Raw genomic sequence first — 26,646 nt, 5'->3', positions numbered from 1 at the left:
CATTGTTTGAAGCCAAGGCGATTTAGCAGCCACTACGTTTTCAATCAAACAGGCAAAACCTTAATCCAGAAAAGATTTACAGGCACTTTCCATAACAGTAACCATTGTAAAATACAAAGCATATTTGAAAATGGGATACAAGCCCATTTATAATTTTGAATCGTATCAGTTTCACCATCAACAAATCAGGCATGCCTTCACTTGACATTTACGAGAGACCCACACTGCTATTCCTGTACCTCAAGTCACAAGAGAAAATACTATAATTCCACTGGAAAGGTTTCGGCATTGGGATCCATCTCAATTTCACTTTTTCAGAAGAAATCCATTTTCTGATAAGAACAAGACATCTAGCATGCATGGTTTATAATTTTGTAATTTCTGCAAATGCTGAGAGATAAAAGTACTCCAAGGAGATTGCAAAGGCAATCCGAATTATGGTGGATTCTGAAAAAATGCACGCTCTGACATACCCTCTAATCCCTCTAGCTGTGACAAGAGCCCATCCAGCATCCGTGATAATTAAGGACAGAGCACAGGCCCAGACTGAGAGATGCCTATTGCCAAAAACCAGCTGCGTCACCTTGTGGTTCTGGCACCAGGGATCTATTGATAGACCCAGAAAGAGGAATTATATTTCCTTTTGAACATAGTTTCCTCTTGTGTTGCCTTTCTTCTCGTTTCTTAAGTTCAGAACAGAGGGAGTGCTGCTTTCATCAACAAGAAAGCTCACACACAAGTGGGAAAAAGAAAATGCCTGGGCAGCAGTGGGGTTTCTCCATTTAAAGTGGCACTGTCCATTCAATTAGAGCAATGAGAAGCTTCTTCTGCATCGTTTTCCTCCTCTTTACCATCCAAGGTCTGTGACTCATTCTTGCATCCAGTCTTCCAAAAGGTAAATTTCCAATATGAATTCATCAGTTTCCAAATGCTGACCAGATATTGGCTTATGCTGGTGGTTTGGTTGGGATGAAGTCAGTGTTACAATACTCACCTGACCATGCCAGCCTCCAGGTTTAGATGCTCTAACTCTCCGGAACATAGACAACGGGCACGGCTCCTTTAAGGATTCAGCCCTGCTAGTTGGCACCACAGTTTTAATATTTGCAGAGTCAGTGCTCAATCATCAGCTCAACTTTGGATGCTTGTCTAGCATCTAGTTTAGAACCCTGATTTCCTGTCAGCCCCGTTTCGTGTCTCAATTCTGGTCTTGGATACTTCAGAACTTGGGTCCTTACCCTCCTTGCCTAGGTTTCTCATCACAGTTGGTACCTGGCGAAAAGGTGCCAGAAGGAAGAAGAAGCTGGCGTAAACTCTTCCTGTCAAGATGGTTTCGAGCTGAGATGTCAGTCAAGGTCAATGTTTTTGTGGGGTTTTTTTTTAGGGTTCTTGGGATGGTTTCGGTGGCAGTGCACAGAGTTAGGGGAAGATTAGGATTTACAAACAGTGATGGGGGGAGTCAGAAGTCAGGGACAGTAAAGAGTCGGGCAGGAGACAAGAGTTCGGACCCCAGGAGGCGGTTCTCCATTGTTGAAGGCCAGCAGTCCTTAGAGGTAGATGGTGGGTCTGCAGGCGCTGAGGATGAAAACCAGAGAACTCCATGGTCAATGACTGATGCGTGTGGGCCTCCTGGATGAAGACTGGCGACCCCATGCTCAGGTTGGTGAACTGCTCATAAGAGAGGCCTCAGTTGCAGTATTCTTTGGCTCTATTCACCACATCCAAGGAAGTATGTTAACACTGAAATGGGTATAAGGGAGATTAATGAGTCCATTGCCAGGGTTGAAGTTTATGAAGAGAAATTGTTGCAGTAGTTTCCTTTGGATAAAAGAAACCTGAGCACAAACCTAATCAAAGAATATTAAATAGAGACTAATTCAGGGCAAACAGGAAGTACCAGTATCCCTTGGCATTGGGCATTGATCATGGGAGACAGATTGACAATAATTGGCAGAAGGATTAAAGGAGAATTCTTTTCACTTAAAGAGATGAGGAACTGAAGTTTTCTACCTGAATGGGTGGTGGCTATTAAAATGTCACATTAAGGTGGCAAACCCAATGCACAGAAAGCACTCAGAATAAAAAAAACCTTTCCTGGGATTATTTCTCTCTTAAGAATGCTCTCTTGCTGAAGCTTGGGAGAGAGGTCCCATATTAACCAAGTTCAAGTTTAATTGTCATTCAACCAGATACTCGTATCACATGCAAACAGCTAAGCGAAACGTCGTTCCTCTGGGGTCAAGGTGCAAAATACAGTAAATACAGTCCCACAGCACATAGCATGCATTGTAACAATAGAAAAAAATGTTAGCCCACATTCCTGAATGGCATGGCTTGCAGACTGACGGTGCATGGAATAGTCACAATGACAACAGCATTTCCTCGACAATCCTTCAGTGACTGTTAAATGCTCAGAGACACGGAAACAACATGGAAACCAAAAATACAGAAGCTCTGTTCAAAGCTTCCTCATGAGAATGTGAGCCATCCCTAATTGGGAACAACACAAGAGTTCAAACCAAAACAGAAATTTAACCAGCAGGTAAACATTTCAGAGGAAAGTATAGCCCAACATACTAATTATTGATCACGTGGGATTGCAGAGAACCACTACTGCCCGGAAAATGTTTATGCTCAAGAGACTTCAACATGGAAGCATGATGATACATTTGCTGCAGATTTTCTGCTCTCCTGTAAGAGATTGCACACGTGTGTCTGGGGGTGGAGAGGGAGAGGGAGATTAACCGAGTGCTCAGAAGCTCTCAACGGGTCAGCAGTCAAAAATAATTGCTGGAAAGAAATCACTGCTTAGAAAAAGAAATGCAGCTCTGATGAAAGACTTGTGACCCAAGACATTAATCCTGCTTATTTTTCCGCAGATGCAGGCTTGCTTTTTCTGCTTCACTTCATCCATAACAAGGCCCGCTTCTACAAGCGTCCTTGCTACTTTCTGAACCACCGTGCTTCCTCAATCTTCGGTGCAACAGGGCAGTGTAACGCCTTACAGCACCAGTTGTAAGATTTGGGGTTCAAACCCCACCTCCTGTACATTCTCCCCGTGATCCATGGGTTTCCTCTAGGTGCTCTGGTTTCCTCCCACATTCGAAAGACCATATGAGTTAGGGTAAACTACGGGCATCCTATACTGTTGGAGGAGCAGGGCGACATTTGCAGGCTGCCCCAAGTCCATCTCAGACCACGTTAGTCAGCGACACAGACAACACGTTTCACTGTATATGGGTGCTGCATACCAAGTTCACTCTCCTGGAGCTGCTCATCTTTAAAAACTACTCCACCTGAGAGACCAAATCCAGTCCCTTCTGAAGGGTTTCAGCCCAAAACGTCGACTGTACTCTTTTCCATAGATGCTGCCTGGCCTGTTGATTTCTTCCAGCATTTTGCATGTGCTGCTGAGTCAGCGAATGGAGCCTTTGTCTAATACCTTACCCAGAACACAGTAATTCAGCCCCCTCACTATTGGGCCAGTCCAATAAATATTGCAGTCATCTGGTATGAGCCCTGGTGGCCTACATCAGTTCGGGCAAAACTCAAACCTACTTGATGACATAGGGAGACTGTTTGGCACTTTAAATACCTGTTTCACACCGACAGGATGCTAAATAACCCTGAAATTGAGTCACTCATAAATTTCAGGAACAAGGATGGGTAAAATCTTGCTTTAAAGGGATGCTCTTGACATTTCAGTATAGATAATGAAATGAATTTTTGGACAGCCCCTGTGGGAAGAAGGCCCCATGTACTTTGCAACACCTAAGGAATTAGAAAAAAGAATTACTAAGGGCAATTGGATACTTTCTGTGGTCCACCACAACACCGCATCCGACATGATCTCCAGTTAAAACTTCTGCAAAGTGTTAAAACACGTAGTTACTTCCTGAAGGTTGGGTAGTACTGTTAACAATTAATCTCCCAAGATCTGATAAAATGGTACCAGGAAGCTAATAGCAGATTATAGAGCATGCCATTTGAGAGAAATGGAAATTATGAAGCCAGCTTCAGTTTTTAAGTCGCGCAGGTGCTGGTAACAAATACTGAAAAATAACAGACAAACTAGCCAACAGCTAGAACTCAAACTAACACAAGAGCATGGATTTCAACCAGTGTTGTACAGCCCTTCAACAGGGGCCCTTCAACACCATTTATACAGGTACCATTTGATCCCCACCAACCCCATATTGCACCGTTCAGTTCATCTACACACCAGCCATCTACACAGATCATAGTTAGAACCTGTAAACCCCACTGAGGATTCAACCAGAGTCACTGCCCCGGACACCAGCACCATGTTGCCTTAAGGAACAAATGTGGTTCGGAATTCAACAGCTCCGACCAAATCTAAAGAGTGATAAAGTTCACATTAAAGATTAGCTTTAGTTGTCACACGAATTTCTAAACAGACAGCGAAAAACATCATTTTCTTCAACAATCGATGCAGTCCAAGGGTATGCTTCCGGTGTCGCCACAGCACAACCATCATCCATTAACCCTGAGCTGGGATGTAGGAGAAACTGGAGTACCGAGAGGGAAGCCACATGGTCACAGGGGTGGGGGGAGAACACACAAAATCCTCACAGATAGCCACGGGAATTGAACCCGGGTCACTGCTATGTAATAAAGCTATGCTAACTGCTAAGCTAACGCGCCCCCTATTCTGCGCTGCATTCCCCTGGTAAAGGTATTGTCATTCTTAAATAGTAATACAACCTCCGAGCCCCAAAGGCTTGAGAAATAGAAATCCGACAGGAGTCGATGTCATCAGCAAAATGCTCCCGCTCCCCAAAGTGTACACTATCTGGAAAGGAGTTCAGTAAAGCTATCCAGCGTGATCTGTTCCTTTGATCGGAGTATGCTGAGTCAAGGTGTGAGTGCAGTCAACTAGCAAGTGATGTGCATCACAGCTGGCTCAGAAAAATAATTGCTGTAATCAATCATTTAATTCTAAGACTGTCCATTTCCTTCAGAGCATCACCGAAATCTTTAATGATCCCCTTATCATCTTGCCCCACCTCATCGCCAATGCCCTATGTCCCTATAATTCTTGCCAAAATACTGCAGTGTCTAATTCCGAGTTATTCTCACTCCATCTCGAGCTACAAGCTGCACAAATCCTCTGCCTCCTATAAATGGTTTTAAAACTGCTGAAGTGTCTCGGACCGACTGTAAATTGTGAAATGCATCATTTGCACTGTCACACCAACACATCCAAGGATGTACTGGGGGCAGCCCACAAGCGCCAGCACACGTTCCGGCACCAACACAAAAGTCCACAATGCTCGGCAGAATAACACAGAACACAACAAGCAACAAAACAACAACAGCAAAACAAGCTCATTTCCTCCCTCCCTCCCTCCCTCCCACACACGGGCAGGACTCCAGCAGAGTCACGGCAGTGCAGGCACCAGGCCCTGTCTTTCCAAGCGGGCTTGCCGCAGAGAGGAAAGTGCAGAGATCTCACTGATCATCGACTGGTAATTTGCTGGGATGTACAATTATGAGCACTGGTGTCAGCGAGGGCCCACAGAGTGGAATTTAGTTGCTCCTGTGCATTCACTGGGGTAAACCACAATTTATCAATGTGCCGAGCCTTTGGCACCCTATTGCACGAGCTATTTTTAATGCTATTACTGCATTGTTTATGACAATCTGCAGCTGAATCCCATGAATCTCTGCCATCAGTGTTTACAAATCATATCAAATTAACAGATGGTGGTGTGTAGCTCTGTAAGCAATTGCTCAGAAGTAAATGAGAATTGTTACATTTGAGTTACCAGCTTCTCTATGACCCTTTTACAATGCCTGCTCCTCAAAGATGAGGACTTGGGAACCAAGGAGGAGGAGAGATTCTTGGAGCAAACCTTCCCCTAATTCTGTTCATGTGTGGATATCAACTAGAACCAATCCCACAAAAACCATAAACCACAACATGGCTTATCCTGAATTCCTAATGACCGAGTCAGTAAGCATATGGGCATACCACTCCAGAATCGAGGCTCTATTCAGACCTGCCTTCTTCCCAGAAAGCGATTGAACAATGTGGCATTTCAGTCGACCGTTTACTGTCATTTAACTCACTGTGATATCACATAAAAAAAACCTGTTGCAAAACACCAACACCACCTTCTACCGTGAGGAAACAACAGGCAGAGGTCTGTCAGTTTCTTAAGAACACAAGAGATTCTGCAGATGCAGGAAATCTTGAGCAGGAGGAACTTAGCATCTATGGAGGGGAATAAACATTTTGGGCCAAGACCCTTCATTTCTTAGGGGTCTACTTCTCGTGTATGTGACAGTTTTATGGAATTTGTTCTTTCACTGAGGTGTTTTTTTTTAAAGAAAAACCTGAAAAGACCAAGCACATTTAGAAAATATTAGTATCTTAATGTACATACATTAGACTATGACAAAGATTCATTAAAAATGTGTGGGTCGAGATTTACTTAAGCTGGTCATCAATATGCCTTACATCCATTTTAGAGGTTATGTGCACTCCATCACCCTTAAACAAATTATTGTATTTATCCTACCTACACCCGTCATAATTGAAAAATTATGATGGGTATAGAGAGGGTAAAAAAAAAGCAGGCTTTGAGAATGAGATTGGGTGAGACTGGAACTGGAGGCCACAAGTTAAGAATGAAAGGTGGAATGTTTAAGGAGAATTGGAGGGTGTGAGCAGCTTCTTCACTTAAAGGTGGTGAAAGTCTGCAACAAGCTTCAAGCATAAGTGGTGGATACTGGTTCGATTTCACTAGTTAAGAGAAATCTGGATAAGTACATGGATTGGAGGGGTATGGAGAGCTTTGGTCTAGGTGTGGGTCAACAGCTCTAGCAGAGTAACAGTTTATGGTGGACCAGCTCTTTGGACAAAAACACCTTGTTGATGAGGGAGATAAGAGGAGAACTGACAGACTGGTTCAAGCTGACAAGAAGGTGACAGTAACTCAAGATAACTGCACTTTGCAAAAATGATGTGTAGATGAGCATCTCTGAATGCACAACATGTTGAAACTTGAAGTAGTTGGGCTACAGCAGCAGGAGACCATGGACATACACTCAGTGGCCATTTTAAATCACATTAAGTACTTAATAGAGTAGCAACTGAGTGTATATGTAAGCATTTAGTTGAAACAAGAGGCAGCACATTAGCATTGTGGTTACAGTGCCAGTATCCCGGGTTCAATTCCTGCCTCTACAGTCAGATGTACAGTTCAGGGTTGGTGAATTGTGGGCACACAATGTTGGTGCCAGAACTTGCGGGCTGCCCCCAGTGCAAACTTTGCTGATATGCTTTGACACGTGATCCATTTTGCTGCGTTTTGATATACCTGGACATATAAAGTTAATCTTGTCTTTCTTTAATCAATTACTATGTCAAAAGCTGTAAACAAGTTATTTGTTTTCCCAGAGAGCTATATACTGCATACAAAACCACACAAACTCCCATGAGATCTTTTCCCCTCAACCACACTGTTTTACACACAAGCCCATTAACTTCCAATGAATTGAAATGTTTGAAACATTGTTTCTGTGGAGATGCAGGGCGAGCCACAGGTTCTAAACCAAACATTTATAAGTGTGACAGATCATAGCCAAAAGACAGACGCAGACAAATTCATAGCTCTGGTTGAGGAAAAGCAGGCTGGGTCTGAGGGAGTCATTTCTAGAACAACCAACCACAGAGACATCCACCTCACTTGAGTGAAAACCCATCATCAAGTGCAACAAAATGAAAATACAAGTGTTCCAGAGTTCAATTCTAACACCATCTGTAAGGAGTTTGTACATTTTCCATGTGAACCATGTGGGAAAACGGTGCTCCAGTTTCTACTCGCAGTCTAAAGACGTATTGGTGAGTAGGTTAATTGGGCATTGTAAACTGTCCTGTGATTAGGCTGGGGTTAAGCAGGTGGGTCCACAAACATGATCAAATCTGCAGATGCTAGATATCCAGAATCAGGTTTATTATCACCAGCATGTGACGTGAAATTTGTTAACTTAGCAGCAGCAGTTCAATCCAATACATAATATAGAAGAAAAACAACCTAAAATGAAATAATAATAATAATAATAATAATAATAAATAAATCAATTACAGTATACATATACTGATTAAAAATTGTGCAAAGAAACAGAAATACTATATATTAAAAAAGTGAGGTAGTGTCCAAGGGTTCAATGTCCATTTAGGATTCTGAAAACTCATTAAATACTAGAGGAACTCAGCAGGTCAGGCTGCATCTAGATAGAGTAAACAATTGACATTTTGGGCCAAGACCCTTCTTCAGGACTGGAAAGGAAAGGGAGAAGTCTGAGTAAGAAGATAGGGGAGGACAGAAGAAGTACAAGGTGGTAGGTGATAGGTGAAACCAGGAGAGGGGTAGGAGGTGAAGTAAAAAGACAAAAGGAAGTGGCTGGTGAAGGGGATAAAGGGCTGTAAAAGGGGGGAATTCAATAGGAGAATATATAAGACCATGGAAAAAAGGGAAAGGGATGGAGCATCGGAGAGAGGTGGTGGGCAAGCAATGAGTTAAGGTGAGAGAGAGAAACAGGAATGGGAAATGGTGTGGGGGGGGGGTCACTAGGTAGTGCAGATCACTGGGCCAGAAATCCCTGTTCCATGCTGTATCTCTAAATAAATAAATAGATTTGGAACATCGAGGATAGTAATTAATGTTTATGGAATAATTAATGGTTCTTGTCGCAGACCCATTTGCCACCACTCTGTGGAGCTATACTCCTAGGACTGTGCCAAATACATATTCAAGTTTTCAATGACATCATTGCTAAAGTCTCTGCATTAGATGATGTTCTGCTGGGGAACAAGAGACAACAGAGAAAGGCCAATTATGATCAAAATGAAGTATTCTTGGAAAACAAGTCTGATAGCTCCCGGCTGAGTGCCAGAACTTTCCCCAGTTCTGACAGAAGGTCACCAACCCGGAACATCAGCACTTCCTTGACTCCACAGAGCTGCAGGAGGATTTTAACACATTCAGCTTTCATTTCCAACGTCTTCTTTAGTGGTTTGTCTGACTGATGCCCTGGGAGGTTCTCACTGCATCGGGGGTGCTAGGTTAATGGAGGCCACTGCTGTAATTAAACAGAGCTAAAAGCTGCAAACACAGATTATGCCAGTGCAAGGTGAGCTGGAGATTTTACACCAAACCTCCCATCTCCAAGCCCCTGCTCTTTTTTGCTGTTTACTATTGCTCAGGAGCCTGCATAAACACATTGGCACTCTGATGGTCTGCATCATAGTTCAAAGCAAATTCATTATCAAGCTATGCATATGTCACCATATACAACCCCGAGATTTATTTTTTGGCAGGCATTCATAGTAGAACAAAGACACATGATGGAACCAATGAAATACTGTGTACAAAGACTGAAGAATAACCAAAACACAAAAGACAAACTGTGCAAATACTAAAAAAAACAGATACATAGGCAGGTAGGGTAAATAAATGGAGTCCTTGAAAGTGATTCGATAAGTTGTAGAATCAGTTCAGTGTGGAGCAGTGCACGCCCTCTGCACCAAAACACTGAGTATGGTCAGAGGAGAGGTGGTTTGTGTAAGAAATGTGGTGGAGAAGAGATAAAAGTTACCTCCTTCACAAGGGACAAGATATCCCCACTCATTTCATTGGCTGCTTCTAGCTTGCAACAAGTCTTGCCTAGCAACACTTTGATCATCAGGAAAGGTAAACCATTCTGCTCCCATGCAGTGATTACATCTTCTGTTCAGCCAAATTACCAGGCAGAAGTGAGAGAATATCTCCCCGCGTGATATCACACCTCTGCTCGCACCTCTCCCAGGGCTCGCTATTACCCAGCATACTCAAAGACTTGTGACAAACAAAAGCATTTAATAAATTCGAGATCCAGAAAACTGATTCAGATTTTTACCAAGGACAGCTAAAGAATACATATCAAGAAAAATCAGAAGTGAAGAGCTCGTACACGAAAGAAAAAGCAGCTCGTCATCAAAATACAATCAGTTCACAGCCCACAACCCCTCCATCCATTTACATTGCTGCAGATTTCCAGCATTTATAGTCTTAAGTCTCCATTGGTTCAGCAATGTTCAGTGAGGCCAAAAACCTGCCCATTCTGTCTGTACATGACCAGTCTCACAAAACTCCTTCCACACATCAAGTGAAATGGATGAATAAACAACTTAACTACAAAGCCAGCATCTGTACACAATAAAGGAGGCTCACAGGGGGCGGCCTTTCCAGTATACCCCAATAATCAGAAACACAAGATATCCGCCGAAGCTGGAAATCCAGAGCACCACACACAAAACGCTGGAGGAACTCAACAGGTCAGGCAGCATCTGTGGAAAAGAATAAATCGTCGATTTTTCGGGCCCTTCAACAGGACATCGCAGACTAGATGAATCCAGATAAAGGGTATCGGCCTAAAACATCAACCATTTATTCTTCTCCAGAGATGCTGCCTGCCTGACCTGCTGAGATCCTCCAGCTTTTTGTGCTTGTCACCCTGATAATCAACAGCAATTATTTCCATGAGGAGAGAACTGAAGCTAAGTATCACTGACTTCAGTGTAAAATGACAGAACATGACACCCCGGGCATTCTCATTTATAACTAGCTCAACGCCAGAGTGAGGAGAAAATGGGGGGGGGGGGGAGCCGAAAAACTAAATGCATTTAGAAATTTTGCAGTAAACATTTAGCAGCTTCACTCAATGAGACAGTGCAAAAGCCAAAGGGGCAAAGCACCAACACAGTTACCACTATCCTAACTTTCACTGGTTCATTAAGTGCTACCTCATTCTGAGTCAAACCTCAGAGCCCTGTGCGGGATTAACCATGTGGCCTATAAACTCATCCCTTTCATTTCATTTCCTATTCCAGCAACTGAAACTATTACTATAGGGAAATGATTCATTTTACCAAAATGCATGATAAATTACCTCTCTTGGCCACAGAGTCACATGCTTTACCAACGCCAATATCAGACCCTTGAATCATCAACCCCAATGATGACTCGAGGTCAAGGATTTCTTTTCATCCGTCCATCTGGCAGACTTATTTCCTGTTGGAGGCTTGCAAAACTTTTCCACAGACTGAATCATAACATGAATACCTTTGACCCACTTTCCTCCTCTGTTCTTTAAAACAGCACCTGTTCTATGTGTCCATCTTAGTCACGTCTGTCAAGCAAATTTTTCAACTTAACGATTCATTGAAAAATAAGGTCGTGTTTGGAATTGTGAAGGCCCCTTATTCACCGTTGCTTCAAGGGATCCATTAATCAAAGTGGATGTGGTCAATTCACTGATGCTTGGATAACACATTGTGATAATTCACTACAAATCATTACCAAATAACGACGACATAGGAGCTGAACTAGGCCACTTGGCCCATTAACTGCTCCATCATAGCTGATTTATTATCCTGCTCAACTCCAGTCTCCTGCCTTCTCCTGTAACCTTTGATACCCTTACTATATCAAGATCCTATCAAACTCCTCTTTAAATATACCCCATGACCTGGCCTCCGCAGCTGTCTGTGGCAATCAGTTCCACAGATTCACCACCCTCTGAACGGCCTAATTCTGCCCCAGTGGTTTATGGTCTTTTTGAACTGAACAGTTAGGATTCACGGAAACACTGATGTACTCACTCATCCAAAGGGAAGTCACACAAGCTAATTGCCGTAGTTTTCACAGGCTACTGGACTGCGTTAAAGTGTAAAAGGGGAGTATTCGGAGGAGTGTAAAATCCCAGACTAGATAAATGTTGATGAAGGACCTTGGGAAAATCATCATCTCACTGGAATTTTTTGTCCTTTCTGTTGAAACATCAGTTTCCGTATCTGCAGGATACAGTTATGGGGCAGTTCTGCACCTGCCTGACCACATTACATACGTCTTCACCATTTACAGGAAACCAGACATGACTTCAGAATGCTCTGGGAGCTCTCAGAAGCTGGGAAGTGTGTGTCACTGGCTTACACATGTGGTCTGCAATTTGTCGCCAGCTTATAGAGTCAAAGATCTTCAAGTGCTACCAGCATAGGAACATACCTCCCTCACTGATGGGGCATGACTGTAGCTTTACTAACTTGAGTGCACAAAAGGAAAAGCAGTCAAAGGTCAGTCAGCTGCCAAGGGCTGGCACAGTAGCTCTGCTATTCGAGTTACTATCTCACAGTTTTAGTGATCCAGACGCTGTCTGTATGGAATTTGCACGTTCTCCTTATGAGCACATGGGCTTCCTCCAGATTCTCTATATATCACATCCTAAAAACAGGTAATTGCATGCCAGACACTCTTTAATAGTTACACCTGTACACCTAATCATTAATGCAACTATCTAATCACCCAATCATGTGGCAGCAACTCAGTACATAAAAGCATGCAGACGTGCTCAAGAGGTTCCGTTGTTGTTTAGACCATACATCAGAATGAAAAAGAAGAGTGATCCAAGCGACTTTGACTGTTGGCGTCAGACGGGGTGGTTTGGGGATCTCAGAAATAGTCTCTAGAGTTTACAGAGAATGGTGCAAAGACTACAAAAGCACCCAGTGGGTGGCAGTTCTGTGGGCGAAAATGACTTGTTAATGAAAGAGGTCAGAGGAGAATGGCCAGAATGGTTCAAGCTGACAGGAATTTGACAGCAACTCAAATAACCATGTATTACAACAGTGGTGAGTAAAAGATCATATCTGAATGCACAACACATCAAACTTTGAAGTGGTTGGGCTACAGCAGCAGAAAACCACAAACATGCACTTGATGGCCACTTCATTGGGTACAGGAAATAGCTAAAGAAGTGGACACCGAGTGTATATTGCCCTCAATGTGCAGGGAATATATTGGGAGAGTTAATGGGAAGGTAGTGTAAGTAAAACAGGATTTCTACAGGCAGATGCTGGGCCGTCAGCATGAATTCAATGGGCCAGATAGATTGCTTGTGTGTGGTAAGATCTGTATAATTCTTTGACTCACCCTGTTTTCTGTTCTGGAAAATTGCAATTGATATCACTGTAATCTCAATCTTACATTCCTACTCATCCATGGAAATATCACACCCAATTGATCAGTAACCTAATATTAGTTTTAAAAATATTCAAAAACTGCTTCTGTCACCCTCTCTACCACCCCCACCCCCAAAGAATGAAGTTCCAAAGTCACAAAAAAATCCAAGAGAGGAAATTTAAAAATCACAATCTTTTCCTTAAGTGGGTGACCATTATTGTTTTTAAAAGTGATCCCATGTTCTGTCTCCCACATTCACTCCGACAAGATCCCTCACTCTACAAGCAGCAGCACATGCAAACATTTTCATGGGAGATGTGTGGTTCCATTTCACCCAACTATTCCTGGCTGTTGACGCAAATAGCACCAGTCATGAGTCTTGAAGCTAAAACAGCTAAGCAATGTCAAAGCAAACACAAACAGCAGTCCGTGGAAGGAAGTAGACAGCTGACAGTTCGGTCCAAGACCCTTCCTCTGGACAGTGTGTAGAGGGGAGAGAGCTAGCATATAGAAGTGAGGGAAAGGGCTAGGCAAGACTGGGAAACAATAGATGAGGAGGGTTGATGGTCAGACAGAGGAGAGAACAGTGGAAGAAGTGACAGGAGGTGGAAGGTGGGAGGTGGAGGTAACAAAGGGCTGCAGGAAGAGAAAGGTAAATGGAACACAGAATCAGCTAAGTGAGATGGGATGGACAATGGCAAGTCTCGTTATTCAGTCTGGCTTTTTTTAGATGCATTGCGCTATTTGTGATGTTACCTTAAGTCATAGGAGTAGAATTAGGCTATTCGACCCATTGAGTCTGCTCTCCCCCATTCAATCATGGCTGATTTAATACCCCTCTTAACTCAGTTCTCCTGCCTTCTCCAAGTTACTGAAAAGTTTAGTAATATATTGGCATGCAAGACACATGGTGCCTTTACAGATTAAAAAATATCACAATGTCACAAACTAAATAGAATGGAGAGGTATTTAAAAATAAAACCCTAATCCCTTTCATTGGTTACCTATTGAACAAAGTTACTAGTTGACCAATAATTTTAATTTTGTAAGGAAGCTTGTTCTGGATTCAGCTTTTATTTTCAAAATTATGTCTTACATCTCTGCCTTTTGAAAGGTGCTTAATCAAAGCTCAGATCCCTGTGGTACGAGGAAACAAGCCTCCACTTCTGACAGCCAAGACCTTGTGGCATCCTGATCCCGTTACCACAAATCCCTGTTGAAGGGCTGCAGGATGTAGATTTGAAAGGTCCGGCACTTTCTCCCCAGTCTTTGCTGATGCAGGAAGCTTCAACCAGACCAGTGTGCATGCAGGAGAAGATGTCAAGGAAGTCCAACTAATGAAGTTTTGCAAGTAATCCCAATCCTTTTACCCATGCAGCATTGGTCTCAGCCAACTCTGATTCTTCTCCTTGAATAATCAAACACTTTAGACCATAAAACATAGGAGCAGAATTAGACCATTTGGCCCATCGAGTCTGCTCCGCCATTCCATTATAGCTGATTTATTATCCCTCTCAACCCCATTCTCCTGTCTAATCTCTGTAACCTTTAACATCCTGACGAATCAAGAACCTATCAACCGCTTCTTCAAATATACTCAATGACTCGGCTTCCACGGCAATCTGTGGCAATGAATTCCACAGATTCACTACTCTCTGGCTGTAGAAGTTCCTCCTCATCTCTGTTCTAAAGGAACATCCTTGTAATCTGAGGCTGTGCCCTCTGGACTTAGACTCTTCCACAAGTGGAAACATGCTCTCCATGTACACCATCTAGTAGACCTTTCAATATTCAATTATGTTTCAATTAGACCCCCCCCCCCATTCTTATAAACTCCAGTGAGTAAAGGCCCAAAGCCATCAAACACTCCATTTTACTTTAGAGGAGAACAACATAAAATATCCCAAAACCAATGGAGATCAAAAGAAGAAAATGATCTCTTCTGTTGCTTATATATCTCCCATATATCAAAGAGAGAAAACTGAACATTGACAATGTTATTTAAAAAAAACTGCTCCATCGCAAAGTGATAGAAATGCAATGTGCGAACACATGCCAGCAAATTTAATGATTATATATATTAATCAATTAACCTGGAATACGTAATGCACTGATTGGAGGCAACTTCCTTAATTTTCTGAGGCTCAATACAGTTTTGTGGTGAGGACAGTAAATGGACATGGAGGACCACCTGAATCCAATAGGTATCATCCATATACTATTTTGAAACCAAGGACTCGCTTCCTCAAAATGCAGCCTTGACTGGAATTCAAATGGTGCCTTTAATATTTCTGCTTATTTCAAACACATCTCACTGTTATTCCAACAGCAGTGCACACTAACCGACCAGGGCAAGGGTCTGTCAGGAATGATCTCAAATGTGTCACTTGGAAATGAACTGCAACATTCTGCAGGGTCACTGCAACTAAAAACCACAATTCCTCCTCACCGTGCTAACGTGAATTAATTTTCAACCAACATTCGATCCATTAAGCGAGCAGGTAACTGCCAATTAAAGAAAACCAAGACAGAAGCATGTGGATTTCTAGCATGTTGTACTTAATCTTCAGGACAGAAAAATTCAAGTCACTCACCTGCCTTGTATCACATTCCAGCCCAGAGGCTGAGCACTCCTCTTCCACATCAGCACAAGATCCATCACCATGAATGGACAGCCTAGAGTGAGAAAAGGGCATTGAGAATTAACTGAATGGAAAAGTCCCCCAACATATTTATATAATAACTCTCGCAGGTTGTTGGCTATTCCAGATGAACAGTGAGCTGTGGCATGAACAGTGGTTTGTCTAGCTTTTGGTAATCTCTTCCCTCTTCCCATTCTTCATTCTAGCTCCCCACTTCCTCCTTCTCTTCTCATCTGCCCATCACCCCCTCCTGGTGCCCCACCTCCTTTCCTTTTTCCCATGGCCCACTCTCTGATCCGATCCTATCAGATTCCTTCTCCTTCAGCCCTTTATCTCTTCCACCTATCAGCTGCTAGCTTCTCACCGCCCCCTCTTCCCCACCCACCTACTTCCCCCTCACCTGGTCGCATCTATCACTTGTCAGCTGTACTTCTTCCCCCTCCCTCCACTTTCTCATCTGGCTCATCCCATTTCCATTGAACTCCTGATGAAGGGTCTCAGGTCAAAACATTGACCATTTATTCCCCTCCATAGATGCTTCCTGACATGCTTAGTTCCTCCAGCATTTTGTGGAAGCCTACATTCTTGCCTTATCCTAATTTTTCTCCTCTTAAAATGTTGCTGACAAAGGAATTAAACCAGGCAGGGTAAACTACAATATTCTCAGCTTGCCAGGGCTTTCATAACATGTTCTTTGGCTGAACAAACATGGCAATGCCTAAAATAATCTGGGGGTAGGGGGCACTGATAAGACTTAGGTAAACTAAACTTTATTCACCATTGGAACGGTGAACTATTTCCCAAATTTGGCTTCAAATATACAAGTAAATAAATGTACAATTGTGGGGAATTAATGCAAGTGGTAAATGAGTTTCTTTCAAACATTTCAAGACTTGGGCACCTCAGGCACCTTGATTCGTAACTTTCTAAGTGAAGCAACAGTGACCCTGAAGCAAACAGGGCAGTAGAAACAGAGCTTACCAAGGGCAAGATGGTGCTGCGTTAATGGCAGCTTGCCGCAGCAGCTCCTGTGTTTTGCCATTTTCCAATTTCCCATTCGGGATCAATAAAGTACTTATTATTACTACTAATTTGCAACAGAAAAAGGTACACATTAATTGCATAACCAGTAGGTTCCCTGAAGGGTTCTAATGGCCAGGTGTCAACATTCAGAGTGAACTGAAACAGTGACAGACTTATGCACAGCCAAACTGTAAGGGAATATTTCACTCAAACTGGCCCACACCAATGACTATCCTAGCAGATGAATATTTGGCTCTGATTGAGGCCCAATGGATTAGCTCCCAAGACTGTGCTAGGTGCAGGATCTGCCACCTCTCCGTTACTTTTGATCAAAGAGCTCAGAAGGTACAGAGAGAGACAAAGAACACTGATCAGTGTCCACTACTGTGAACAATCATTTTGGTTCAACTTTACGCCAAGTTTCTTTGTTCTTAAGTTTTTCTTTCAGCTTTGTCTAGGCCTTCCCCATGGAAATGTAGTGGATTCTTAAAGCCTACATAGTATGCACAATCACTGCACCCATGGAGACTCTCTCCATTGCATGGCAACATACTTAGAACACAGAACAGTACAGTGCAGGAACAGACCCTTCCATCCACAATGCTCTACCGAGCCAACTACATTATAGTTTAGTTAGCCATTTTATTACTGATGTCTTCTGCCTACATGCTGTCCACATCCTTCCATTTTCCTCACATTTATTTACTTATTGTGATAGACCATGGAGTAGGCCCTTTCAGCCTTTTGAGTTGCACCACCCATCAACCCCCAACTTTACCCTCGCCTAATCACAGGATAGTTTACAAAGACATGTAACCTACCAGCTGTTATGTCTTTGGACTGTGGGATCTCAGGATTGTGAGCCGATCCACAGGTTACTGAGGGCCAGAGATAGGAAGATCATACAGGACAGCTAAGAGGTTGGTGTAAGAGGGAGGGCATCAGTATTTTGGATCATTGGGCTCTCTTGCAGGGAAGGTGGGGCCTGTACAGAAGAGACAGTTTGCACCTGAACTGGAGGGGGACTAATATCCAAGCGGGAAGTTTGCTACAAAGCTTATATGAGCCTGTTGGGTTTAGGGAACCTTGGTTTTCAAGAGATATTGATGCCCTGGTTTGGGAAAACATGTGCATATCAGGTATCAGCAGGTAGGAACAAATGAGGTACTTGAGGAGTATAAGAAATGCAAGAGAACATTTAAAGAAATCAGGAGGGCGAAAAGAAGGCATGAGGTTGCCCTAGCAGACAGCTGAAGGAGAATAAGTAAAGAGCAAAAAGATTGCAAAGGGCAAAATTAGTCTTCTGGAAAATCAGAATGGTAATCTACGTGTGGAGCCAAAAGAGGTGGGGGAGATCTGAAATGGATTTTCTTGTATTTGTGTTTACTCAAAAGAAGGATACAGAGTCTATAGAAGGGAGACAAAGCAGCATCAAGTTCATGGACCCCATACACATTACAGAGGAGGTGTTTGCTGCCTTCAGGCAAATTAGGGTGGATAAATCCTCAGGATATGGCAGGGTGTTCCCACGGACCCTGTGAGAGGCAAGTGCAGAAATTGCAGGGGCCCTACCAGATATATTTAAATCATCCTTAGTGAGAGGTAAAGTACTGGAGGATTGGAGGATAGCCAATGTTCTTCCACTGTTTAAGAAAGGGTCTAAAAATAAATCAGGAAATTGTAGGCCAGTGAGCCCGACATCAGTACTGGGAAAGCTATTGGAAGTTATCTAAGGAACCAGATATATGAGTATTCGGATAGGCATGGACTGATTAAGCATAGTCAGCATGGCCTTGTGCATGGTATTTTGTGTCTAATAAATCTTATACAGTTTATTGAGGAAGGCAGTGGATGTTGTCTACATGGACAAGGCATTTGACAAAGTCCAGCATGGGAGGTTGGTCAAGAAGGTTAATCTCTTGGCATTCAAGCAGAGGTAGTAAATTGGATTTGACATTGGCTTTGTGGGAGAAGCCAGAAAGTGATAGTAGATGGTTGCTACTACCTCTCGGACTGAGGGCTAAGACTAGAGAAGTGCCTCAGGGATCGGTGCTGGGTCATTTGCTGTCTGTCATCTACATCAACGATCTGGATGATAATGCAGTTAACTGGATCAGTAAATTTGCGAATGACACCAAGTTTGGGGGTGTGGTAGTAAGCAGCAGATCTGGACCAGGTAGAAAAATGGCCCGAAAAATGGCAGGTGGAATTCAATGCAGAAAAGTGTGAGGTGTTACCCTTTGGTAGGACCAACCAGGCCTTACACAGTGAATGGTAGGACATTGAGAAGCGCAGTAGAACAGAGGGGTCTGGGAACACATATCCATAATTCATTGAATGTGGCAGCACTGGTAGATAGGGTCATAACGAAACCTTCTGACACATTGGCCTTCATAAATCAATATATTGAGTACAGAAGATGGGATATTATGTTGAAGTTGTCTAAGACATTGGTGAGACTTAATTTGGAATACTGTGTGCAATTTTGGTCACCTACCTACTGGAAAGAAGTAAATCAGGTTGAAAGAGTATTGAGAAAATTTACAAGGATGTTGCCAGAACTGGAGGACTTGAGTTGTAAGGAGGATTGAATAGGCTAAGACTTCATTCCCTGGAACGTAGAAGACTGGGGGAGATTTGATAGCGGTATACAAAGTTATGAGAGGTATAGATAGGGAAAATGCAAGCAGACTTTTTTCACAGAGGTTTTGTGGGACTACAACTACAGGTCATGGGTTAAGGGTGAAAGATGGCAAGGTGAATGGGAAGATAAGGGGAAACTTCTTCTCTCAGAGGATCATGAGAGTCTGGAATGAGCTGCCAGCTCAAGTGGCACATGCAAGCTCAATTTCAGCGTTTAAAATAAGTCTGAATAGGTGCATGGATGATGGGGTGAAGAGGGCTATTGTCCCAGTGCAGGCCGATGGGAGTCGGCAGTTTAAATGGTTCAGCACAGACTAGATGGGCTGAAAGGCTCACTTCTATGCTGTACTATGACTATAACTAGGAAGGTTTGAAGCTCAAATGTTACATAATGCTACATTTGTCTGATTCAATCTGGAAGACTGATTCATCTCTCCATTACTATAGTAGCAATTAGTTTGTAGCTCAGGACATATCCTGTACTGAAAAGATTGTGCATCTCAGTTCTAGGAAATATGCATTACAACTCCGATTTATATTTTTCTTACAATAAATGACGTCAAACTGAATACACAAATTAATCATAATCCACAAAACATTCTATTTTAGAATAACAGAGAAGTTAGTGTAACTTCTGTTATTCTAAAAGTTTAAGCAGCTTTGCAATATTGAGGGGATTTTCCCTACCCACACAATTCTAGTAGATCAAATGTGGAAGACTCAAGGCTACATCCTAGTACGTGTGCTCGTGTGCATATCAGTAAACCTTTCCTGCGTACTCTTGGAATAGAGATGAAGTTGAAAGTTTAAACCTGAGGAATAGAATAAACACCTGCTACTTAGACCTAGCCTCTGAAAACCAGATTTGACTCCAACTCTATAAACAAAGAAAAATTAACACCAGGCAGAAAATTCCCTGAGAGCTAGGAAAATGTAGTGGGAGTATTTTCTGAGCAAAATTACTCCCCCAGCTTTGGAGTATCATATCTACTTCCTTCTGAGAAATTGTTGATCTGCTGCCAACTAAGCTCTGCTTGGCCATTTCAGAGGAAGAACATCACTCATATCTGAAGAGCAGCATCACTCACTGTAAATCCCAATAGAGTCCCAAGTTACCCAGTACATGGATAGTTCATTGAAGGGAAAATTACAACCTTTGCAATCTTTCTCTTGTACTTCAGCATCTTGCAGCTAATTAATTACTGTGAATGATAGTGATGTGGTGTTACGCAGAAACCTACGGCAAATTTCAGCAAGTTTCACGAAGAAACAGGAACAGTTATTACCCTACAATACAAGGCTCCTGAACCAGAGTGGATAACTTCATTCATCGTTACTTTGAACTGATTCTATCACCTACAGAGTCAATTTCAAGGATTTTTTTTACAACTTGTGTTCTCAGTTTTTTTTATTTACACAATTTGACCTCTTTTGCACGTTGATTGTTTGTCAGTCGTTTATGTGCAGGTTTTCCTACATTCTATTTTATTTCTTTATTTTTCCTGTAAATGCAACAAAAACATGAATCTCAAGGTAGTATATACTAACGTTTTTGTACTTTGAACAGAACTGAATTACTGTGTTCAAATTGCACGAATAGCACTTTGATCCACATGTCCCAATTCAGGAGATGAGAAGGGAAAATGAGGGAAGAGTGCTGGAAAGGAATTGTTAGTCCAGCTTCTCCACAACACCAAAGTAAGCAAAAATGAAGCTCTTCTGGGACACAGACAACTCACTCCACAACAAACTGCAGAACAGGGAGGAAAGAGGCAATCCAGTGAGGCAAATATTCAAACTCAGGAAATAGCTCCCAAACACACAATTTTAATGAAGACTGCCTGAGATGTCATACAAATATCTGCAAGTACCATTTCCCTTTATGTTTGTGAACTTCTGTGGGGCCCAGGGCAAGATTCACACAATTAAGTGCCTGCTTGCAATTCGCAGTGTGTCACCAACAAGAATCAATTCCTTTTCAGTGCAAATATTCTACAGGTTTACATTGACACTTCACCTAAAACTGCTGGCAGACATCTCCAATGACCCAAGTTCAATCCTGATCTCCGATGCCACCTCTGTGTAACTTGCACGCTCTCCCTGTGAATAGCATGGGTTTCCCCTGCTCATGATTCCTCCCAAAGTGCTGGTCTTGTACATCTTCAGAAAGAGTACAGCTCAGTTTGCCTAGTCAGATTATGATGATAGAGTGAAGGAACTATATATCAATAAAATGCAACTCTAATATCAATGTAAAGTCACCGTTACATCAGTTAACAGAGAACATAACAGCATAGTACAGGCCCTTTTGGCCCTCAATGTTGGGTCAACATTTTAACTTATTCTAAGGTCCATCTCATCTTTCTCTCCTGCATAGCCCTCCATTTTTCTATCATCCATATTCCTAATGTATTTGCCTCTACCACCACCCCTGGCAGCTCATTCCACGCACCCATTACTTTGGAAAAACAGCAACTTCTGACATCACCCCCTCCTATGCTTTCCCTAATCATCTTAACATCAGGCCCTTTCCTATTAGCCAGTTCTAGCCTGGGGTGAAAAAATCAGTTAATGCACTTATTCCCCTTCATGCTATTTGCACATTGCTAAATGCACACTTGTGTCATTAAATAAGATTAGACTGTTTAAGACTAAGAACAAAAAGTCTACAACTGTGATTGAGAATAGTGGATAGTTATTTTTAAGGAAGAACTGACTTGCTTTAATCTGTCACACACCGTCGTAATGTACTGGCTGGAGTAAAACTTGATTCAGAAAATACAAAATACTGTAATACATGACCTACCCTGCTAAATGGACAGACTCATTTCACCACTGAGAAAATTAATACGGTGTAGATCACCAACATTTCACTCAAAGTTGCAGTGATGATGTTGCCTAGCTGGGTAATGAAAAGTCTGCAAGCTAACAAGCCAGCTCAGCAAGCTACTCAAACAACAAGAAAATTAATACCTCCCACTCTGACAGCCCAAACGATATGGGGGCATAGTGGCACAGTAGCGTAGCAATTAGTGGCACACTATGACAGTGCCAACAACCTAGGTTCAATTCTCAGTGCTGACCAGAAGGAGTCCCCAAGTTCTCACTATGACCATGCCAGTTTCCTCTGGATGCTCATGTTTCCTCCCACATTACAAAGATGTACAGGTAGCTAGGTTGATTGGTCACATGGATGTAATTGGGAAGTGCAGGCTCATGTCTCTCCCATCCCCTCCCTCCTTCCAGCAGAAACAGTTAAGTCTGAAACAATTCCATTCAAATACTGATAATACATCCCACTTGCAGATGTCAGCATTAAGCAAGTCTAATTCAAGCAATCAACATTGTCAACAATGATTCGGCAGGAAGATAGTGTAGAAAGGATGTGTACAGCGACACCTCATGCCAGCAAGCAAAATAACCTTTAATCTATTGAGCAATAATGCTGTACCAACAGCCAGATTTCAATCAGATGTCTCTTCCAGGGTTAACAAATACAATGTTTAACATCATTAACCAGGCTTTAACAAGATTCCATTTACACTAAGACTGCCGTAACTTTGTGGTAAAAGTGATGGCAGTGAACAGTAACAGAATCGATAAAATTGGCCAAGTAAAATGGTTGAAAATGCAACTTTGCTTGGAATGGGGCTATGCTTTGGAGCCATGGAATGAAACAGAGACAAGAATCAGAAGAAAAATCGTCAATTATTACCAGAGGACTCAAAAAAAACTGGCCAATCAGTACCATTCAAACCCAATGCAACACTGTGCCCATAATATTCTGACCCTAGCTTAAATGTGAGGCTGTTCATACAGAAGATGCATTCTGGATACGTGTGCATAGAATATCAGATGTGCATCAGGTTAAAGGACTTTACATTTTTTGCAATTGCCAGCATTGCAAAACCACCACTCATAATAATTTCTTCCCATCACATCTGCTTAGCAAATACTTTGCCTCAATCAAAGAGGCTAAACGAAGGCAGTTCAAAACAAAGAAGCCCTTGTTCCCCACTAAAAATAACTGAACATACTGACATTAATGCTGGCGTCATTGTTCAATTAAGTCAATAGTTGTTAAGTCCTGCACACTGCCAGAGCCAATCAGCAAGTCCTACAAACAACGCCTCCTTTATTGTTTATTGCTGTGTTGAGATTAGAATAATTCAAGTTCAAGTTTAATTGTCATTCAACCACACATCAACACAGCCAAATGAAACAGCTTTACTCCAGGGCAAAGGTGCAAAATACTATACCAACTGTCACACACAGCACAAGGCACATATAGTACCTAAGGTAACAGTAAAATATACTCTCACAAAAAAAAAATATATATATATACAGTCCAAGTCCCTGAGTCCATGAATATTGCAGCAGTCTGCAGCCGAAAACAAATCAGCTCATTTTCTACCAAGCGAACACTGGGAGTCAGCACCAACTCCAGCATTGATGCTGTACACACCTCCTGAGGAGCACCCAAATCCAACGCCTCCCCCGGGTGGCTGCAAACGTGCGACATCACAGCTTGAGGCCAAGTCCTCACTAGGACCAAGGCCATACAGCTCCCCTCATTCGTCAACCACCGCTGAATTGGACTTGCAAATTTCCACACCACCAATGTCCAACAGGGTCTTGCAATCACAGGAAAGGCTAGCATCTGCTGTTAAGACTGCACACCACATTCATAGAACATTACAGCACAGAAACAGGCCTTTTGGCCCTTCTTGGCCGTGCCGATCCATTTTTCTACCTAGTCCCACTGACCTGCACCTAGACCATATCCCTCCATACCCCTCTCATCCATGTACCTGTCCAAGTTTTTCTTAAATGTTAAGTGAGCCCACATTCACCACTTCAACTCCGACATCGTGACCATTCATGCTCCGACATCGCTCTGTTACAGGTGACATCGCAGTCCACAACAAGTCCAGCTCCTTCAGATTCTCCACCAACGAGCAACAATCGGATAGGGCTGAAGTACTTTAAGTTCTTAACGTCAAGTAGCATCTTGCAACGTAAATAAATACTTTTTAAAATGACAATAACACCTTTGATATTACCATCTTACTGGAGGTCAACCATAATTCACTGAGTTGTCTTCACTTTCAGCTCAAAGGAACTCCAACCAGACAGCATTCTCTTTAAAAGAAGTCTGAAAGAGGTGGACTTGTGTGCAACTCTAATTCCATCTGGCATCTGACTTCAATGTTCAAAGGGAAAAGAGGTGAATCGGACTATTTGCAGCAACCTACGAGCAGCAATGGGGGACGTCACGTGACGACGTAGGATCGAGATGTGGAAATCCAGCTCTCCCGTAAAAAACCAGTAAAATAATGTTTAAGTGAAGAAAAGTTAGTAAATACTTTTTAAAAATTACTTATAAACTACTCAGGATTGTCTTAAGATATGTCTCCTAAACAGAAACAGAAGAAAACTACTACTTTGAAGACAACACAAGTTGGAAAAGAATCAAGGCCGGCCGCCATGAAAGAGCCTCAGGCTCAAGTGCATTTTACCTCCAGCGATACAGAACAGGAAACTGCAGCAACATCAACCGTTTCCAAAAAAAAAAGAGCAACAGGAATTGTGCATACGTGAAGGAAGGGGCATGCGCAAACATGAGCAACCCAAACTACAAATCCCAGCTATGATTGGAACTGAAAGTGAAAGTCAATATGAGGTGGAATCAGATTCTCTGGATAAATCAGATGAAGATGAAGAGACAAACAAAGAAGAGCAACAGGAAGAGGTTGGAGACATTGGAGACATAAAAAAATCTTTGGTGCAAATAGTGCATGAATTAAAAGCATTAAAAGTAATAAAAAGGATATTAAAAATATGAAGATTATGTTTGATAAAATGATGAAAAGACAGGACAAAATGGACAAGAAAATTAAAAACTTGGAAGAAACAATGGGAGACACATAGCAACACGGAGAATTTTAAAAAGATTCCCCAAGGTACTACGAAAGTTGAAAAGTTAGGTATTACTATAGACTGGAGTAACCCTGTTAAAAATAATGACTACTGAATTTTTAAAGTTTTGATGTTAATGGGCTTAATGGACAGGTGAAAAGAAAAAGAATTTTAACATACATTAAGAAAATGAAAATAGATATAGCTTTTAGCTGCATTCTACTTTAAAAAATTACTTATAATTTAAGAGATAAATATGAAATATTTCTGAAGATTTCGCACCCTTGTTTACAAAAGATAGGATTAAATATATAGGTGCTCCGAAGATAAAATTATTGGTTATTTGGGGAAAGAAATAAATATATATACTAAAGCTATTATGAACTCCATGGAGCAGGTGGGGATCTTCTGATATCCAGGCATTCTTTCTTTTTTTCTTTTCTTTTTTTTCCCTCTTTCTACAGGAATATATTAGAGGGGAGGGGTTAAGGGGAGGGGGAAGGGTTGATAATTTTTTTTTCCTTCTGTAACCATTTGAAAATTCAATAAAAGAAAATTTATTGAAAAAAAAGTACCAATAAAGGCAGCTCAATCCAACTGGACACCAAGTAAAAAATATTCTTTGGAACTTGCCCTCAGTTCAAAGACAGCTGAATGGATGATGGTTTTTATTTTTGTCTTTTAGTGCAGATTAGAATTTACACTGTTTAAATTGGATTAATACATAATTTGTAGTTTTTGAAAGTACAAAAATAGATTCTCTGGATTAACAGTGTGCATTGATAAACCTTGTTAAATGTAACAAGCATCACACAAACGGACACAGAAAAATACAAGAGGCTTTTAGGACCAGGGGCACTTACCTCACTGATGCACATTATTAGATTTATGCCAAAGGTACCACTAAAAAAAGCATATCCTTGCTCGTAAAGACTTTGCAAAGTGTAACTTAGAAGATATTGTGAAAAATGTGGAGGTATGTCTTGTGGTTGAATGGGACTAAAGTGGAACTTCTTGGCCTCAATATTCAGAGGTATATGTGCTGGAAATGTAATGCTGTGCATCAGCCAGAAAACACCAGACCTACTGTAAAGTATAGTGGAGGTAGCATCATGCTATGGGGAATAGTTTTCAACAGCAGGGACTGGAAATCTGGTCAGGATTGATGGGAAGATGAAAGCTGCTAAATACAGAGAGATCCTGGATAGATTTTAGTTTTTGAGCCTTTTTTGGGCTCTACAGTTAAAAAAAAGAGCATGTGTTTCAGAAATAAATATTCTCAGTTAAATTTATCAAAATCCCAGGTTGTAATACTCATTTATGTGAACGAAGAGTTGGGGGCTGACTATTTCTACAGGGCACTGTAAACAGAAATTAAGTGGAAAAAATAC

At 41.9% G+C, this 26,646-nt stretch overlaps 1 protein-coding gene across 1 annotated transcript in view; it reads right to left on the bottom strand.

Moving 5' to 3' along the window:
• The window catches only part of LOC132403627 (uncharacterized), a 483,661-nt gene that overhangs the window by 256,430 nt on the left and 200,585 nt on the right, over positions 1–26,646 (bottom strand). The window contains exon 8 of the mRNA XM_059987094.1: positions 15,623–15,704. Within this exon, the coding sequence (XP_059843077.1) occupies positions 15,623–15,704 (82 nt within the window). The remainder of the gene's footprint in view (positions 1–15,622; positions 15,705–26,646) is intronic.

Source organism: Hypanus sabinus, chromosome 13, assembly GCF_030144855.1.
Source record: "Hypanus sabinus isolate sHypSab1 chromosome 13, sHypSab1.hap1, whole genome shotgun sequence".
NCBI lineage: Eukaryota > Metazoa > Chordata > Chondrichthyes > Myliobatiformes > Dasyatidae > Hypanus > Hypanus sabinus.
Note: the sequence above shows the minus strand (reverse complement) of the source record. Positions and strands in the feature narration are given on the sequence as shown.